The following is a 19637-nucleotide window of genomic DNA, read 5'->3' on the forward strand; positions in this document are numbered from 1 at the left end:
TAATAGAAAAATATGAATTACTGCAGCTTTAAGTGTGATGGAGTTGAACATGAGTAGCAGGTCACAGAGCTCATGTTGCTCTGTTACCATGCATATTTTTGAATAATGACCCACATAAACTAGATTATTAGGTGAGTCAGTTATTGGAATTTGAGGCAAGTTGTGAGGGAAAAAGCATTTGTATTCTGATACTGCATGTGCTGAACATTTTTTATTTTTTGGCGTTTCAAAAAGATGGCCCCATTAACTTCAGTAGTTTGGGAGAAGTCGGAGATGGAGTAATGGGAACTGACCCGATGTGTGTTTGGTGGTTCTACCAACTTCAATAGAGTGAGAAAAAAATGAGAATTTTGGAAAGTACTATTCCTTAAATTTAACAGTTTTCTTACTATTGGCAAGAGTCACTTTACTGTGTGCAAGGGAAAATGTAGCTACTGAATACTATTAGCAGTCTGTGAGCAATGCAGCATAATAATGAGACTCACTGTCAGACAAGGTCCTGGCTTTGCGGGCTTTAACGAGTCCAGAGGTTGGACGCGGGGAATTTGTAACTCACCTTTCTCATAGTCGGGCGTGCTGTCTTTGAGCAGGCAGCTGAGCTGGTGGCCATTGAGATGCAGGAAGCGCAGTTGGTCTCGGAGTGAGGTTTCTTCCAAGACACCCGGGATGACGCGGCCCACGCTGTTCTGAGATATGGGCAGGCCGAGTCCCAGGGCCAGGGTTGGAGTCAGGTCAACCTGCTCCACCACTCCAGGCTTCTCCATTCCCACTGACACCACGGGGCAAAAAAACACACAAGCAAAACAATGAGCATCTACTGTGCCTGCAATACATGATGGTGAAATAATAACACATGAATTAAGTGCATTATTTAGCATTTTCATGTTTTGGTGATGTTTGTTTTGCTGTGTTGTTTTCCAGCCTTCACTTGTCAATCACCTTGTGTAAAATTCAAGGAATCTGATTATAACAACCATCGGGCTCTTCTTCTATTTATTAGAAAAATAGTTGTAATTTAAAATGCACCCTCTGCGTGCCAGTGGATTTTCCCCTTAAAAACCTGCAGTGTCAGACACAGAAAAGCCTTCAATAACTTACTAAATGTTGAATCAAAATTGTGTTACATCAATCAATGATAGCGGGCAGGAAAATGGATATTTTTTAATAAGAATAAAAGTCACATTTTATCACTCTAAAGCAATCCACAGACAAAAACTGTTTAAATGATGGACACGAGGAAATGGCTCAATTTTCATATACTGTCTGCTGTGGAACATTCCTCCGTTTACACAATAATAGCTTGTCTGAAAGAATTTCACAACACTCATCGAGATAAATTTGAAAAAGGAGGTAATTCTCCTAGAGTCATGAATCTTACACAAACACTAACAGGGAGAAATCCCACGCCTTTGTGTTGTTTGGAAGTCAGCGATTATGTATAATGTATTTTACTGGGACATCATATCACTCTAATCATAGCAGCTACAGCATCTCATTGCTGCTGCTTTCTCTTTCCCCTCAGGACAGTCAAACTGAGGGCAGAGCGTGGTGGAACATCTACAGCCGTTTTTCCAAAGTTGACTCTCGTTTTATTTATTAAAGCAAAACACAGTAGAGACATCTTGTTTTTATGATTAGAATCATGGCATTATTTCATTTGTATTCTGACATAGAAAATCTGAATCTGAACGCAACAGCACAACCAACAATCCTCATAATTACACTTGTTTCAGTGACTGTGGGAATGACCATGTCTTAACTTGTAAAACAACTAGGGCTGTAAAAGTTAACGCGATAACAATGCATTAACGGCAATTTGTTTTAGAGCACTAATTTCTTTAACGCATTAACACAACTTGCGATTTTACGATTGTAGCGGGCTCAGTTTTAAAGCTAGAGTGAAGATACTGGTATCATATGAAACTGCAAAACCTAAGTAATCCATTGGTACCAACCATGTCATACTAGCTTGTTGTGAAGGAGGCTAAATAATGCTACAAAGTTATGCAAAATTTTGGCGAGGAAGAACCGGCATGGCCATTTTCAAAGGGGTCCCTTGACCTCTGACCTCAAGATATGTGAATGAAAATGGGTTCTATGGGTACCCACGAGTCTCCCCTTTACAGACATGCCCACTTTATGATAATCACACGCAGTTTGGGGCAAATCATAGTCAAGTCAGCACACTGACACACTGACAGCTGTTGTTGCCTGTTGGGCTTGAGTTTCATCGCAAGTCATGTTCATTCATTAATTAGGGGCATTAAAACAAATTTGCATCAATGTGTCTTTATCACATTAACTTTGACAGCCTAAAATATATACATACATTTGCACAAAGCAAGCATATTTGTCGACTCCCATGTTGATAAGAGTGTTAAATACTTGACAAATCTCCCTTTAAGGTACATGTTGAACAGATAAAAAATATACGATTAATTTGGACAATCATGTGATTAATGGGGGTTAAATATTTTAATTGATTGACAGCCTTAAAAACATCCCAAACAAAAACAAAAAAGAATGAAATCATTATCATTTTTCAAAGCTCGTCTCCTGTCAAAAGTCAACAGACATTTTTATGTTGACACCTGGCTGCCTGCAGAGAGCATAAATAGAGAGTGGGAGTCATTTTCGCAAAGTGTCTGCGTCTGACTGAAGTTTTCAGGTTGCAATGATGAACAATACTGGTGTGAAATATATCCAAAAATGAACAATACAGCTCACATGTGAGGGGAAGTGAGACAGCTGCAGACTAAAGACTGGGACAAACCCCAGAGCTGTGAGCTAATTTGGTAATTGACACAATGAAATAAGACGGGGAATTATCCATTTTATATTAAAAGGGGACGGATTTGCAACAAGACAAGGTCTTTGCTGTATTGAGCCCAAAGCTATTCGGGATAATGTCATAAATCTACCAAGTATACAAGGCTTGTTTAAATCTTTTACAATGAATGACTAAAATGTTGAAGTTATGCTTTTAGTTGCAGTACACTAATGAGCAAAGTTGATAGAGCCTTCCTTTTAAAGTGAATATTTTCAAACCCCCCGGAGATGTTTTATCAAACACTAATCCCATATTAACTGTGTGCAAAATCATAAATTATTATTTTAGAAATTGTTCTAAGAATATGAGCCAAGAAGAAGTAATCTGCTCGCCAACCCACTGACGACATCCACTCTGCTTGTACTGTACTTACACAGAACAGAGCGACTCACATTCTGGCAGAACAGATGTGTCATATAACTCAGTAAAAGGTTACACACACAGAATGCTGATTCATGGTGATGAGCAAACTGCAGCTGACGATGAAGCCATATGCACTGAAGTATGTAGCTCGCTAATATTATCTCGAAAACACCACCACAGCCATTCTTGAATTCTTAATATGACTGTACAGAGCCACGCATTTGCTCAGTTTAGAGATCACTTTGTACCAAAGCTGGCACCATAACAAGGTTTTCTCAACAGATTGTAGCACAGTTAAGCTCGGTCCAACCAATATTTTACTTGTCATACAAGTCAAAAGACCTATTATGATTATCCCTTTTCTTTCCCTCTCATTATTTGTGTTTATTTTCTCCTTTGTCTTTCTTGTCTATGAAAACTCTAAGCCATATCACACAAATGTATGCTCTTTGTCTGTTAATGATAGTGTTTGTAAATATGCGTATTTATTATGAATGGGTGTTCTTGATGTGTGTGTGGGTGTTTTCTGACTATGACTGATCCATTATAGCTGTGTAACAGACGGGTGTTTTCTAGGATGCATTGTTGTCAAGTACTATGCTAAACTATGTCTCCGTTTTTACTATGATAAAATTATTGATAGATACATAGAAATTGTGTTTAATACATTTACATTTGAGTATATTACATATATTGTCATTAATACTGTATTTATACAGTACATTCAAGAAATATTCTTATTAATTTCTTAATTCTTATTTATACCATTCTGGCATTTACATTTAACACACTTAATATATCCCACTTCTCAGCATTTTGTATTGACTTTAAAGCATTTTGTATTTACTTTTTTTTGCACTGTGGTTATATGTTATATATCGCATGTCTTAATGCAAAATTTGCACGTATTTCTCATATTCTCATTTTCTTATTTCTAATTTTAGTACTAACTTATTTTTCTTTGCATATATTGTGTTGTATCGTAGCATTATGTACACATTGTAGCATTATGTACATAATTTATTTCTATTTTCTTACATTTCTTTATGTTTATATAAGAGCAAGTGTAACGCCCCTCCGGGGATCAATAAAGTATTTCTGATCTGATTTACATTGCTGTAATTATTATCTTCGCCAGGAGATTATGTATCCGGTCGTGTGTGGGTGCGTCCCTGTCTGTCCTGCCTGTGTGTCTGTCTGTCCACGGCTAATCTCACGTACTGCTGGGCCCATCAGCCTAATATCTTTTGTGCTCATTTATGACTGTATGCTCAAGGACCACTGGTGGTTGCAGTGATTCACACTTTTTGAAAACATATTTTGTTGACAATATATTTTATTAATTGTTTTATATCGTCATTGACTGCTGACTCCTCATTACTCTTAACCGGCCAGTATGGGCCGTAAGTGATCAACAACTGCTTCAGTTTAGACTCTTGCATTGTTGTCAAGTACTATGCTAAACTATGGCTCAGTTTTTTACTATGTCTAAAATTACCGATAGATACGAAGAAATTGTGTAAATTACATTTACATTGCTGTAATTATTATCTCCGCCAGGACATTAAGTATTCAGTTGTGTCTGTCTGTCCACAGCTAATCTTGCGTCCTGCTGGATCAACATGTTTTATACCCTCATATGACTCCTCATTACTCTTAACCGGCCGGTAGGGGAAGCAAGTGATCAAAAACTGCTTAATTTCAGACTCACGAATTGTTTTCAGTTCAAATTAATTTATCTTTGTACTAATTTCCTTTTTTATTTACTTTGTTTAATTTTCCATTTTATTTATTTAAATATTATGTTTGTTAATCTATAATTGCGTTTATTTATTTTTGCATTTATTTCATTTATCTTGCATCTGCCCGAACCACCTCAGCTGTCTACTTTCAAAGCAAAGGAGTAGCGACTCTACTCCGAATCCCTCACGGATGACTGAGCTTCTCACTCTATCTCTAAGGGAGACGCCAGCCACCCTCCTGAGGAAACCCATTTCGGCCGCTGAGGTGGTTCGGAGATCTAGTAAGGATGCTCCCTGGGCTCCTCACTAGAGAGGTGTTCCAGACACGACCAGCTGGGAGGAGGCCACGGGGGAAGGCCCAGGACTAGGTGGAGAGATTATATCTCCACACTGGCCTGGGAACACCTCGGGATCCCCCAGTCAGAGATGGTTAATGTGGCCCGGGAAAGGGAAGTTTGGGGTCCCCTGCTGGAGCTGTTGCCCCCGCGACCCGACCCCGGATAAGCGGTTGAAAATGAGATGAGATCTCGCATCTATTTTTGTATTTATTCTATATTTATTTTTAAATGTATGTAATTATCTATTTATTTATTTATGCACGATTTTCCCTAAGCATTTCCCCAAACTTATTTTTTTCTGTATTTTTTTCTTTATACATTTCTTTATGCCTCATTATGCAAATGAGGTGGCTGTCACTCATTTATTTTTTACTTTGGCAGGTTCCGTCTTCCATACCTTATGTCGGTAGGAGGAGAGCTAGTTAGCTGTTAGCAGCCGGTGGGAGTCCTGCGGTGTGTTTGGCTAACAGAGCTAACAGCTAATGGAACTAAATACACAGCAGGACTGACAGTTTCTGTTCAAAGGAAGTGTCAAACTCCTGTTGTGTCAAAATGTGAACTGCTGTTTAGCAGCACAGAGTCGTTGCAGACAGCTACATAGATTAAAATGAAAGCGTATCGGATGTGTGAGGCGTGCGAGTAAAAAACGCATCTGATAGGCTTGTGGCAATTGTTGTTTGTATATATTCAAACATCACAGCAGTGGTCATTGCAGTTCAAGATTCAAGATAAAAAAACAAAAACATTATTGACTATCACATAGACACACCAGGTGGAGGGCTGCACTCTATTGAGTGCAATTTTTCTAGTCATTTCCTGTTATATGCTGCCTGAAGAATGCCACTTTTCAAGCCCTTTGGAGGGTTTTTAGGCAGTTCTCCTTCACATTCACCTTGCAAATTACATATTGTATGACTTTTAAATTATTTATGTGTGTAAATAAAGAAATAAACAAACACAGTTCCCTTAATGTTTGTTATGATGGGGTTTAAATTGATCCTGCTACATGTGTGTAATGTGTATAGGGGTACTATACCTCAGTTCATTAATATCTCTCTCACATCAGTAGGCTGAAATTTCATTCATCAATATCTCAAAACATTCTTGCATCTGCTACTGAAGTGGTTGCACCACTGTTGCTGTGGGTTTTGAGACTGGGATGTTATCACCTTATCCATTCTACGTTATTGGCTTTTCTTGGTTTGACTGACAATACAGTGTATCGTGGCTTCTTAAAGGAAGCAAGAAAAGGCGTGGATGCACAGATACTAAGGTAAACAATGACTATAAGGCTTCCTATTTACCTACACTGTCTGATTAAAGTGGCGCTGCCTCTCAGGATCTTCCCAGCACTGTTGACTAAATGTTCTGCCAATCTGCAGTAAGAGGTTTTGTTTTCTCATTGATGCATTCAGATTAAAAAGTGAAGCTAAGGTACGGAGCCAGTAATGAGCACTGATCCACTGCAGCATGTTCTAATGAAAAACAACAGGCAGTTGAGCCTTCTACTAATGGCCCGCCATTCTCTCTATGTTAAAAATAACCAGTGATACGGATGAGGCCACTGATTGCACTAACTGATGCATTAAATAGAACACATTTCCTTGTCAACATATGTACATCTAAGGTGGTATTAATAGAAAGTATGTTCCTTGTAGCATTAAGGCTACAAAGGACTCAAGGTACAATGGATTCAAGAATTTCCTTTCTAATCATTAAATTAAGTGCTTCAGAATTTCTCCTCTATAGGAAGGATAAAGTTTCTGTCATGTACTTTTTATGTTTTATGTATGTATATTTGTGTTTTGTTGCTTTAATGTGTAGGTCTCTACAGACAGAAGGCTGGGTATACACCACCACGATAGCAAAAGTGGACAAAATAACACTTTGTGTTGGACTTAAAGGTCCCTAAAAACATATTTTCTCAACCAGCTTCTTCTTATGAGCCATGGGATCCTACATGAACTCCCTATTTCCTGCTAAAGTAAGAACAGTTTAGGACAAATTTGTTTTAACGCATTATCACAACATGCGCTTTTCACATCATTTCATTTTTAGATTGTAGCAGGCTCAGTGTTAAAGCTAGAGTGGCACCATATGACTAGAAAACCTAAGGAATCTATTGGTACCAACCATGCCATACAACTTGTCGTAAAAGAGGCTAAATAACGCTCCAAATTTACCGTACATTTTGGCGAGGACAAACGGTCATGGCCATTTTCAAAGGGGTCCCTTGACCTCTGACCTCAAGCTATGTTAATGAAAATGGGTTTTATGTGTACTGAACTCACTATTTCCTGCTAAAGTAAGAACAGTTTAGGTTCTTTCACATTAGAGATATCTGTATTTCTCTTTCTCTGTGCTCTTCTCATTGGATTAAAGTGGGCGGCACTCGGTTTGAAAAAAGGGATGTAATGTCTTTCCATGCACCAATCAAGATTAAGCAACACCTGAAACAGAATCTGATGACTGTGGATTGTCACACCACACAGTCAGCCTTTCCAGCAGCTGTATTATGCTTGTATTCTATGTCTGTTGCATTTATTTTCATTGTAAAACACTTTGTGAAGACAGCTCTAAATAGGTGCTACAACATAAACTTTACTTATTTCAGAATTAATTCAATTATTATGTCAGATATTCACCTCATGAATGACTAAAGGAATTGATTTAACTGGCTCTGGATTTATTTCATTGAAGAGGACACAGATTTTGGCATTTCATTCCTACCCCTTCTGTTATTGGTAAAATTTTAGAATTTGAAAGCATAAAGTCTGACTGGTAGGCAAGTGATTCAAGCTGTTGGCACCACAGGAAGCACAGGGTGCAAGCAAAACCACCAATTCTGTAGCAACAACTCAAGTGAACTGTAAATGATTAATTAACATGAATGGTCTATAAATAAAAAAAATCTATGCAAGAAAATGATCTCAAAATAGACTTAGCTGAGAAAGAAGCAATTATCACAATCACACGTTCACACTCAACCACATTCATCACTCCAAAACAAAGTTCTGCTCAGGAGTTTCTATTTGCACTCTTCTCGAGACTACACCGCTCCTAACACTTAAAATCAATGGAAAGTTTTGTGTGAGCATTAAAGAAAATGCTTCACCTACAAACCCTGTTTACAAGTTTAGTTTGACTAATTCATAATTTTCAGTCATGAACAAAACACATTCTCTCCAGCAGAAACACCGCCTTAAAGCTGCAGTCGGTAACTTTGAGCAAACATGATAAAAACATTTTTTTTTTTAATACTATTACCGTGTGTGTTGTAGGCCTTCGCCAACCAGTCAAGTTGTTTACATCTATGTCTGTCCAAAATGTCATCACTTCATCATTTTATCCAAATAGACATTTGTGTGAAATTGTGATAATTAGCATATGAATTCCTGACTTGTGGCCAAAAATGTATTTTGTGAGATCACAGTGACCTTGACCTTTGACCATCAAAATCTAATCAGTTCATCCTTGAGTCCAAGTGGACGTTTGTGCTGAATTTGAAGAAATTAGCTCAAGGTGTTCCTGAGATATCACGAGAACGGGACAGACTTAAGCTCAGAGTGACCTTGACCTTTGACCACTGAATTCTAATCAGTTCATCCGTGAGTCCAAGTGGACGTTTGTGCTGAATTTGAAGAAATTAGCTCAATGTGTTCCTGAGTTATTGCAAGAATGGGAATGACGTGAGGTCAAAGTGACCTTGACCTTTGACCACCAAAATCGAATCACTTCATCCTTGAGTCCAAGTGGATGTTAGTGCCAAATTTGAAGAAATTCTCTCAATTGTTAAATTATCTCAGGCGTTCCTGAGATATCACGTTCATGAGAATGGGACAGACGTGAGGTCACGGTGACCTTGACCTTTGACCACCAAAATCTAATCAATTCATCCTTGAGTCCAAGTGGACGTTTGTGCTGAATTTGAAGAAATTCCCTCAATTGTCAAATTATCTCAGGTGTTCCTGAGATATCGCGTTCACAAGAATGGACCGGACGTACGTACGGAATTCAACCGAAAAAAAAAGTTTGCTCCGGCCGGTGGGCAGTGATTGGTTTTGGCGCAGCTGTTTTCAACGTGGCTGCTAGGTCACAAACCTTCTCATTTTACAGCTAAACAGTACACTACAAGATGTTTCTGAAAACATTTGAGGAGAGAAATAGGCATTACAGTAGCAGAATATTGATTCATATTTGATCAGCGCTGCCGAGTTGGACAGTTTGATTGAAGTTCGTGAGTTCCTTGAAGAGTGATTGACAGCTGCTGCAGAGACTCCTCGGCCCTGATTGTACTTTTTCCTCCGGCGCTGTGAAACCTTGAAAATGCCATAAGGAGCACTAGGAGGACACAAAGGAACATGATTTTTTCATCACAGATTACCTGTCTCATGTACTACTGTCACAATATAGAGAGTTGCATAAAAATAACTTTTATTATATTTACTCAAAGTAACCAACTGCAGCTTTAACTAGATTGTCCAAAATCATGTCATGTCTACACACTCTTCATGGGTCTGCATGACAGGGTGTAGCTGCAACGGGATCACTGATCCCTGCCAAACAGAATCTCTTCTGCTTCCTTAAGCAACATTAGACAGTGTACCTTTTCTTTTGAAGGCCGGACTGATGAGCACCAGAGGCGTATTAACTTCTGGCTCCGAGGAGCCTCCGTGGCTGCCGGTCTCTGACATGCCGTGGTCTCCACACAGCACCAGCAGGTAGGGCAAGGATCCCTCTGCCTCCTGAGAGAAGCAAACACCAAGGTTAATGGACTCCCACTGTATGTGATACGGTGGAGCAAAACCACAAAGCTCTGAGTCGAGATGTGAATAATTCAAACTTTGCACCAAATGAAAAAAATAATCCATCCAGTATGGAAAACAGAGCATAAAATGACACCTGCTGAGGTAATAGATTGCTTCAGCAGATATTTTTGATGTTATTATGTTGGAGACATTTAATGGCATCAGACAAGGACGGTCTTAAATAATTACTTAAGAAACGGAAGTCATGACAAACACTTCCTGGCAAACTTTCAGTGTCATCTCCAGACTGAAAAGATACAGTAACGGCAGCAAGCAAACACAGGATGATCGACTTTGATCAAGCTTGGTTCCTCCCTCAGTGATTCCCTTTCAACTAGACTCACGAGAACCTTCCACTGACGATGACTCCGACGAGGATGCCTTATGAGTCACGGCAGTGGGGGCTGATTTAAAAACACGACTACAGATGTTAACAAAACAAAAGCCAAATCTTACCACACATTAGAATACTCAATAGATTCCTCGGTACTAGCGTCGTATCACACACAAAGAACAGAGACTTCATTTATTATTAAAGATTGAAAATTGTATCCCATCAAGCCCTGGCTTAATAGACAGCCTGAAAGACAGAAAAACCAATGATTGCTGAAAGGCTGAGATCAATTCTGCTTTTGTGTTTGGAAGCCAAGTTAGATAAAATGTTAGTTTCATTGAGGAGGACGTTATCCAAACAGAAAAGGCCAATGTCAGCACAAGTGTTTATTCAGCCGTAGCTAAATCGATCACACTTTTTTGATACTGTTATAACGTGACATAAACACATGATGAATACATCGAGCTTATACTGTAGGTTGGAGCCAAACTGTGCCATTGTGCTGTTTGTTACTCACTCAGCAAAGAAAGAGCAAAAGACTTCTTTCTGTTCTAGACTTTAGCTCTTGGATGCTGGTTATAAAAGGCATTGAACACATTGGACCCCCAAAACAAAGACCTCAAAAAACACCTCTGAGCCCCCCACTGAGCCCCCGATCTGAGAGAGCCTCTTCTCTGTTTAGGATAAGTCAAAGTTTACTCCCGTTCTCCAGGATGGAAGAACCAGGTGTGCCTCTTTTGGGAGACTTTTCACACTTCATAAGAAACTTTTTTTAAACCAATGCACACGGCACCATGTTGAATCAGATGATAGCTCATGTTCTCCATGAGCAAGCCAGAAAAAAAACACCAAGCTAAAGAACAAAGCTAAATGTTTTTCATTTTTACTCTGAAATCACGCTACTCCATCTGGTAAATTAGTGATAACCAATCACGGGGTACTTTTGCAGTTGCCACGCAACCCGGTATCTCGCCAAAGCGTGCAATAGACCTGCCTGTCCACCAGAGGGTAGCGTGTTATCTCCACAGGCTCCGGCCTTTCCCATTTTCCCATTCATAGTCTATGTAAGCAGCCATACAATGCATTCTGGTAACGTGATGGCGTGATTCAGGGGACGGGGGGTCACGTCATCTGCTCCTCATTTGCATAAAGTTGAGGTCTAGGCTACTTTATGCAAATTAGGGGCGTCCGGCACAACTCGCCGCCTCTTGAACCTCCTTGGAAACTTTTAAACTAAACATTGTTGCATGGCTTATTTCTCGCATCAAATGTTGTCAGAAACACATTTCGGTGAACTATTTTCATAATATAAGAGAAGAAAGTTTCCAAACAAGGTGCCATGTTGGTTCCGGTTTGAAAGCTGGGAACAGCAACCCACAAGGGAAACCGTTCGTCCAATCAGGTGCAGAGTGCAAAAGGTACATTTTGAACAGATAAAAAAATGTGCGATTAATTTGCGATTAATCGCGATTAACTATGAACAATCATGTGATTAATCGTGATTAAATATTTTAGCTGATTGACAGCCCTAATATAAGGTATTCATAAGAACACATTTGGAACATGAATGGAGGTGCCAAGGAAGGGGCATTTCTCTGATACAGTAGAGCTGTGGGGGTATATATCTATGTGTGGGGGTACATCAGACAAAAAAAGGAACCACTGTGTAATTGTACATTCGCTGTATAGAAGGGGCTGCACAGCTACAACTCAATAACAGGAAAATATTCAGGTCTTCTGTCAGCACGGAATATTATAAGAAAGCAGGAAAAAGGAAAAATGAATTTACACATCTCATTTATCTCTCTTATGAAATACATGGCTCAGATTACACGCTGCTCTGCAGGTCAGGTTTAAGAAGTTTTGCATTTCAAACGGCAAAAAGCAGCAGCCCGACCTTAAAATGCGAAATATCCAGAAGAGAAGATTGAGGCCATGCGATCTCCATTACCACAAAGGTCTGACGGAGGTCTTTATGACCAGCACAGGTCCTGCTTTTCAATCATGTTTTAATGGAGAGTTTTGCGTCTGTCCACTCTGCAGGTAGAGCATGTTTCTGCCCCTAATATGAACTTGCTGAAATAGTCTACTCGCTTCACATTACAGCAGAAGTTTTGAGGGCTGTCATTTGAAAACTACCCTGCTTTTCTCTTTCACCGTGCTGCAGCAGGAACCATCGTTCCTCTGACTACTGACGGATGCAGCAGCAAAAGAACAGGCAGCTTAGTTGAGCAGTCAGAGTCGACATGTTAAAAGTACGTGCTGATGAGAGAAAACATGGTTGTTTTTGTAGGAGCTTCTAAGGTATCCTGCGGGACCCCACTGGGCTGTGTCTATATTTAGGTCACACTGCCGCTGTAGAAAAGAGCAGCTACAGCTTTCACTAATGTGACTGAAGCGAAGAATTTCAAACACATTTCATTCAAAGAGCTCACTGGGAGCACGTATGAGGCTGCCACTGCCCAAAACACACAGATGTCACCAGGAGCTGGCAGAGACAGGATTTAACAAGACAGAATTAACAACTTTTTGGAGACACGGTGTTGCATCAACATTTCCAGACTCTGTATCTTTTGCAAAGAGGTAAAGTTTACAAGCAGATCTGCGTTTGGCCTCCGTTCCCTCTCTGCCATTTCAGAGATGCAAAAAAGGATGAGAGGAGAGGAAGATTGTAGGCTGCTGTTGACATGACTTGACAATCTAAATACGAGCTACACAGCTGAATGACAACGAAACAATGCCCATTAACAGCACACACACGGTGCAAAGACAATATGCATGCACAGCTGTCAGAGCACACAGAGTAAACAAAGCCACAAGACCGGCACACTGATCAGAGGCAAAATTAAAGATAACAGAAAAGCTTAACAGTTTATTAAATCTCTGACAGATAATAAAATAACTGCTGGAAACAGTGTGTAATTAAATGACCATCCAAACACTGGTCATGCTAAAAAAATCCCCTGATAGCATCACATTAACATATTAACTACTGATCATTACTACATATTTGCATATTTCATTTATTTACTGACATTGACTACTATTATAATAACCCCCAAAACCCTAAATTACTATTAAAAAATTCAAGTGTAATGTTGAGTTGAATGGATTTTAACAGAGAGAAACAGATGTTGACAAGCAACAATTAAATTAAGCAGCAGCCGAACCACAGAGAGCAAATCAGTGGAATTAACTTGAATTGAAAATTAGAAGCCGAGCCAGTACCTCGGAATACGCAGTGAGTAAATAATAGACAGGTTAAAGAAGGAACCCTTGAGATATTCATGAAATTAAATCCAGTTTTTGACTGAGTTTTTTTTTTTTTAGCAACAGCCATTCAATGTATTTACATTCTGTAATTACCTCTCCATATAATACTTTGTATTGTTAGTGGCAGAGTCCACCATTTCCCTGGCAGACTCAAATTGCCGACCAACAAGAGAGATTCGCAAGAAACAATAGTTGCAATTGTAATATGAATTTTATGTATTTCCCACCGTCCGATTTGGTACCATTTAGGACAACTCTGGAAATGTTTTAGTAAGCGCCCTGCTGGTTGTATTTTGTATATCTCATGTCAGTCAGTCAAATATAACAGTTATTGGACAATAGTGTCAAACATTTATCATTTCTTTGGCCACCTGGGGGCAGAACTCCACAACAAGTGTATTATGGCCTTATTAAAGCGGCAGTAGGCAGAATGTTTTTGGCATCATTAGGCAAAAACTTCATAATAACCTTTTAGCATATTGTAATTCAAGTGTTTTGAGAGAAAACTAAACTTCCGCACCTCCTTTTGGCTCTGTTTTTAGGCTCTCGAAATTCTAGCCTGTGACGGGAGACTTTGGCCAATCACAGGTCATTTCAGAGAGAGAGTGTTCCTATTGGCTGTTCATTCAACGGAGGCAGCTGTCAATCACTTGCGATCAAACGGTCAAACTAGGCAGTGCTGATTAAATATGAATTAATATTCCGTTACTGTAATGCCTATTTCTCGCTTCAAATGTTTTCAGAAACATCTTGTAGTGTACTGTTTAGCTGTAAAATGATAAAGTTTGCTCTGGCTGGTGGGCGGGGCTTGCTGGATTTCCTCAACAGATCTCAACATGGCTGCCGGGTCACAAACTTTCTCAGGCATTACAGTAACAGATTCTTAATTCATATTTGATCAGCGCTCCCTAGTTTGACCGTTTGATTGGAGTTCCCGAGTGATTGACAGCTGCTCAGAGACGGCAAGGCTCCAGATTGGCTCTGATTGGTTGTTTTCCTCCGGTCTATGAAATCTTGGAGATGCCATTAGGAACACCGGAGGACACAGAGGCACATAATTTTTTTCAGATTGATTGTTTGATTCGAGTTTGCGAGTTTTGTGAGCAGTGATTGACAGCTACTCTAGAGACAGCTCAGCTCTGATTGGCTGCTTTTGTTCGGGCACGGTGAAATCTTGTAAATGCCATTAGGAGCACCGGAGGACACAGAGGAATATGATTTTGTTCAGATTACCTGTCTCATGCGCTACTGTCAGGATATAGTGTACATTTTATAAAAATAACTTTTTTAATCATATTTGCTCCAACCTGCCTACTCCAGCTTTAAGTTGATACATTGGTGTTGCATCTAACAATTAATTTCATTATAGATTGATCTGCCCATTATTTTCTTGAATAATGGATGAACTGATTAAAAGTCAGAAAATAGTGTAAATGCGACAATTTCCTAAAGACCAGGCTGACGTCATCTAATAGCTTGTTTTGTCCGACCAACACTAAAAAACCCAAAGATATTCAGTTTATTAACCAGTAAGACAAAGAACAGCTGCAAACTCTCACTACTGAGACACTGGAAGTAGTGAATATTTTAGGGATTCACCGATACCGGATCGGATATCGGGCCGATACAAACTCAATCAGCTGGATCGGGTATAGGTGATAATGGGGCCGATTTATTAAATTCAATTCTATATGTATATACTTTGTACATTATATACTGGAATTTTAATTACTGTGAACATTTTGACCAATTTGTTGCTGCATTAAAAAGGTTTACACTTGAATTGTAATTCCTGTTAATTTTAGATTTTTTACCAAGTTGCTGGTTTATTATTTTAATAATAAACAACAATTTAGTAAATCTATATCCATGTATTTATTTTTTTCATTTTGTTTTACAAAGTTAGTAAAGCAATGATTAAGTCAAACCTGATGTTGCCTCACAGATAAAAGAATGATCCCAGTCACTTCCACACAGTGAGGCATACAGCTTAGTAATTAAACACTGGTATCAGAATGGTACTCTGTATCGGCCGATACCCAAAGCCCAGGTATCACTATCGGTATCAGGACTGAAAGGTTGGATTGGTGTATCCCTAAAATATTTGGCATTTTTGCTTAAAAAAAATGTAACGATTATTCAACTATCAAAAATAGTAACCTTTTTTTCTGTCTAATAGTTTCAGATCTATTGATACGGCGATTATGTTTGCAAACAGTCACCTCTTTAAGCATTAAGCAGACTCGGAGCAACATTAGCATTCACTTGAAGTTGTGTTTCTGACCACCTGATAAATGTAAGGCCAATATTCACTCTTCTTTTAGCCCTGTTTTGGTCTCCTCCTTAGGGGAGTAGTCTGGTTCTTTAGCTACTAAACGCTCCACTATGTTCACCACCAGCTAGTTGCTAACTTTGTCTGTCTGTTGTTTGGTTCTGGGCAGATACTGTAGTGTACAGTGGGTTTTTCCTGAAAACAGACGCCTGCTTCTTAATACAAGGTTAATGAGAGCAGTGTCGGGGCATGAAACCAAAATGATGTGAAAGGTGTATCTTCACATTACGTGTAGACATTTGACCCATTGCTAATATAAAAATATTGATTAGTGCACCTTTAAAAACTTTTCAAGAACTTCCATGACACTTTTACAAAACAAACTCTGCAGCAAATTTCACACTGCAAAAAAAAAACCTCAAAGAAAATTAACTCTGAACCTCTACTACAACAGAACACCCAGATGCAACATGGCGTATAAACAGAGATCAGGATAAGCAATTACCTTTGAAACAAGGGCACTGTGAATCTTCTTCAGGATGTCATCCATCTCCAGCAGTTTGGGCTGGATGAGAGAACTGTGGGGTCCACTGATATGACCGATGTGGTCGAGGCCGAGGTAGTGGAGGATCAAAATGTCCCAGTCGTCTCTTTTCAGGGTGCTATCCAAGTGACGGGTCACATTGTTGTCAACCTACACAGAGACATGGTGCATAAAAGAGAAAACACATTTACTGATCAACAGGATGTCAACTGATAACCAATTTAGGTTGATATTATTCGAAATCGGCCCCTGGAGCAAACACAAAGTGAGCTGAGAGGAGCTTTACCCAAAGCTGCAATAGAGTCTGATGATTATCTGATTATCATCAGGCAAATATTACACTACATTTCTAGCTACGGCATACGGAGCAAATTGATGAGCAGCTTTTTGTGTGATCTCATCTCTGTGCCTCCCTGGTTGCCTCAGCTGCCTTCATCTCTTCAATGCAGATCACTTTGTCTCGTAGATAATGCAGTGACTGAGTCGCTTCCAGACATACACAGCATATTCAACATAATATAGACATAAAGCACTGCTTAATTCATCATGAATACATTATGTACAGTCTTTACTGTATGTTTTGGGTTATGGTATGATTTAAGATAATGACTTTAAATGATATTGTTGTATGTAAAGTGAGGATGGGAGGATTTCATAACTATACAGGTTTTCCTATGTTTCTTAAAGTTTTATTGATAACATTTTTATGTAGACGAATAATAAAAAAATTAAATAAAAAGAATCAACAGAGCTTTCAGAAAGGTGCCAAATAAAAGTATGGCTTTTCCAAAAAAAAATATTATGACTGTGAATGAATCATTTAAAAAATTTTGACGGGTCCAAAATTAATATTTTGTTTATCTCTGTGGAAGATATCTGACGTTTGGTTCCCACCTCTAACAAGGCTTGTGAGCCAATAGTATAACGACGTTGGTATCACGTGGTATCTCTGTGTCGTCAGTGATGAAGTTGTCAGTTAGTGTGGAAAAAACGGATAAATGGTTGTGTTTGACAGTAAGTGCTTCACTCCGTTACCAATCCCAAGTGCTCAAAAGGACGCTGTCTGACACTAGTGTCTCCAACAGGCTACAGAATACGTGAATATTCACCGTGGCAACAAGTGACAACTGACGTTAGCACATATTAGCTATCTTAGCTTAATCGTCCTAACAGCAATAACCCATAAAATTACAATTCGGCATATTTAAACAAAACCAACATCTACCAACAGTAATAGTCCTTACAATCTTAACTCATGTGTTGTTACTAGGGCTGTCAATCTATTAAAATATTGAATTGCAATTAATCGCATGATTGTCCATAGTAAATTGCGCTTAATCGCAAATTAATCGCACAATTTGTATCTGTTACAAATGTACCTTAAAGGGACTATTTGTAACTTTCAGAAATGCTTGTTAACAGCGACACCTGTGGCCGTTAAGTCAGCGTTAGTCAGCGTCGGGTTCGCTCTTGTGCTCGCTCTACATAGACATGAACGAGCATCGGTCAAAACAGTGAGGCGACACACGTCAGCTAAAACCACAATATCTCTCTATATTTGACCTGCTTGGCAGTAATGTTAGCTGACCAGACGGAGGTCTCTCCATGAATCACTGCTGGCTTTTCCTGCTCAGCCTCCGGTGTCTCACTCTCCGGAGGGATGTTATATGTTACAAAATGACTTCCCTACTCTACCACAAAAGATTCATCACTTGACATGACTGTCTGTCTGAGTCTCAGTCCACTCGAACATAAAATATGCAGGTTGTGCAACGAACGGGCAATCACTTGTTGTGAAGTGAATGCAATGGATCGGAGTAGGGAGAGTGTGACATCTAGTGGCTGAATGTTATCAATAGTACCTTTAATGACACAGAAACCATATCTGCCACTGGGTGCTTAACACTTTGATATTGATATTAGCAGAAGAACACATCACTCATATATTTTACCACATACCTCGGTGTAGTCCGATACAAAGAAGGAGGTCGTGCCATCGTACTCCATGAAGTGCTTGGGGAAGAGGCGCACCCAGGTGTCATCTCCGTAGAAGACCATCCTCTTCCCTGCTGTCTTGGCCTGCCAGATGAGGTTGTCTTCCAGCAGTGCAGGAGAATTCAGGTTCATTACCACATCAATGAAGCCTGGGATGCTGCCAGTGGTTAGAGCCTGGGGAGGGAGATGTTGTTGTCATTGTCCTTTGAACAATAATTGCCTTTTAATGGTGTTACACAACCTCACAGTTTCATCATATTAATCCAGCTAATTAAGATTTGTGCTGCAGTACAGTGTTCAGTAAAAATATAGTTTTTATAAATCAATGATCTCCAAAAACAAAATAAATGAAATCCCCTTCTATCTTATTGGTCACTACTTTGATCTAACATTGAAAACCAAACTGCGTCCCACATCTCTAAAACCGATCTGCTGCCACAAATGGAAACTGAAAGCTGAATCAGGTAGATTGATGATATTTATTTATGAAGTACAGTTTCTACTGATTTCATCATGGAATCTGTGATAAAACAACACTGGCCCCCATTTGACTGACAAGGAAAACACACAGCCTATTTTGGAAGTCAGGAGAGAGCCTGGTGCATTGTCGAGGGGGAAGTACAAAGGCCGCTTGTCTTTATGCGCTGAAGGAGACACGAGTATGCAGATGCTGGCAGGAAACACTGTTATTCAAACCCCCTATGAGCTGCCTGCAGCACAGCCGGAGATCGTCCGGGAAGCTCAGAAATCCAGGCTGAAATCAGAGATGACCAGCCTTTATTGGTGTAACGGGAACCTGCCGAGGGAGCTGGGCTCAAAGTCATCCTTTAAATCAAGGGTTCTGAAACTTTTTGGGGCCATAAACCCCTTAAAGGGGACCCCCTCATAATCGTAACACAGATTATTAGCATAATGCTTACCAACTTTTTTACTCTTAGATACTATCGGAACTATTCATATTCTAAAACTTTTCAACCTAAATACTTCAGACGTGTCTCATAGTGATAAACAGAAACATATTTCAATTTGAATTATGTTAGTATCACTTGGTTTTGCCCCGATATTCTGGGTGCTTTGTAATCAGATGTCGCTTTAGCTTGGCCGGCTTCACGGCTTCGTTCGCTAGCAACTGAAAACA

The 19637-nt window shown here is 39.5% G+C and overlaps 1 protein-coding gene across 1 annotated transcript in view; it reads right to left on the bottom strand.

Annotated features, from left to right (window-relative positions):
* The window catches only part of pigg (phosphatidylinositol glycan anchor biosynthesis class G), a 93840-nt gene that overhangs the window by 59905 nt on the left and 14298 nt on the right, over nt 1-19637 (bottom strand). Inside the window, exons 3-6 of the mRNA XM_037780436.1 lie at nt 18464-18673; nt 16466-16654; nt 9880-10018; nt 557-769 (exon numbers count right to left, since the gene is read on the bottom strand). Of these exons, the coding sequence (XP_037636364.1) occupies nt 557-769; nt 9880-10018; nt 16466-16654; nt 18464-18673 (751 nt within the window). The remainder of the gene's footprint in view (nt 1-556; nt 770-9879; nt 10019-16465; nt 16655-18463; nt 18674-19637) is intronic.

The sequence above is a fragment of the Sebastes umbrosus genome, chromosome 9, assembly GCF_015220745.1.
Source record: "Sebastes umbrosus isolate fSebUmb1 chromosome 9, fSebUmb1.pri, whole genome shotgun sequence".
NCBI classification, from domain to species: Eukaryota; Metazoa; Chordata; class Actinopteri; order Perciformes; family Sebastidae; genus Sebastes; species Sebastes umbrosus.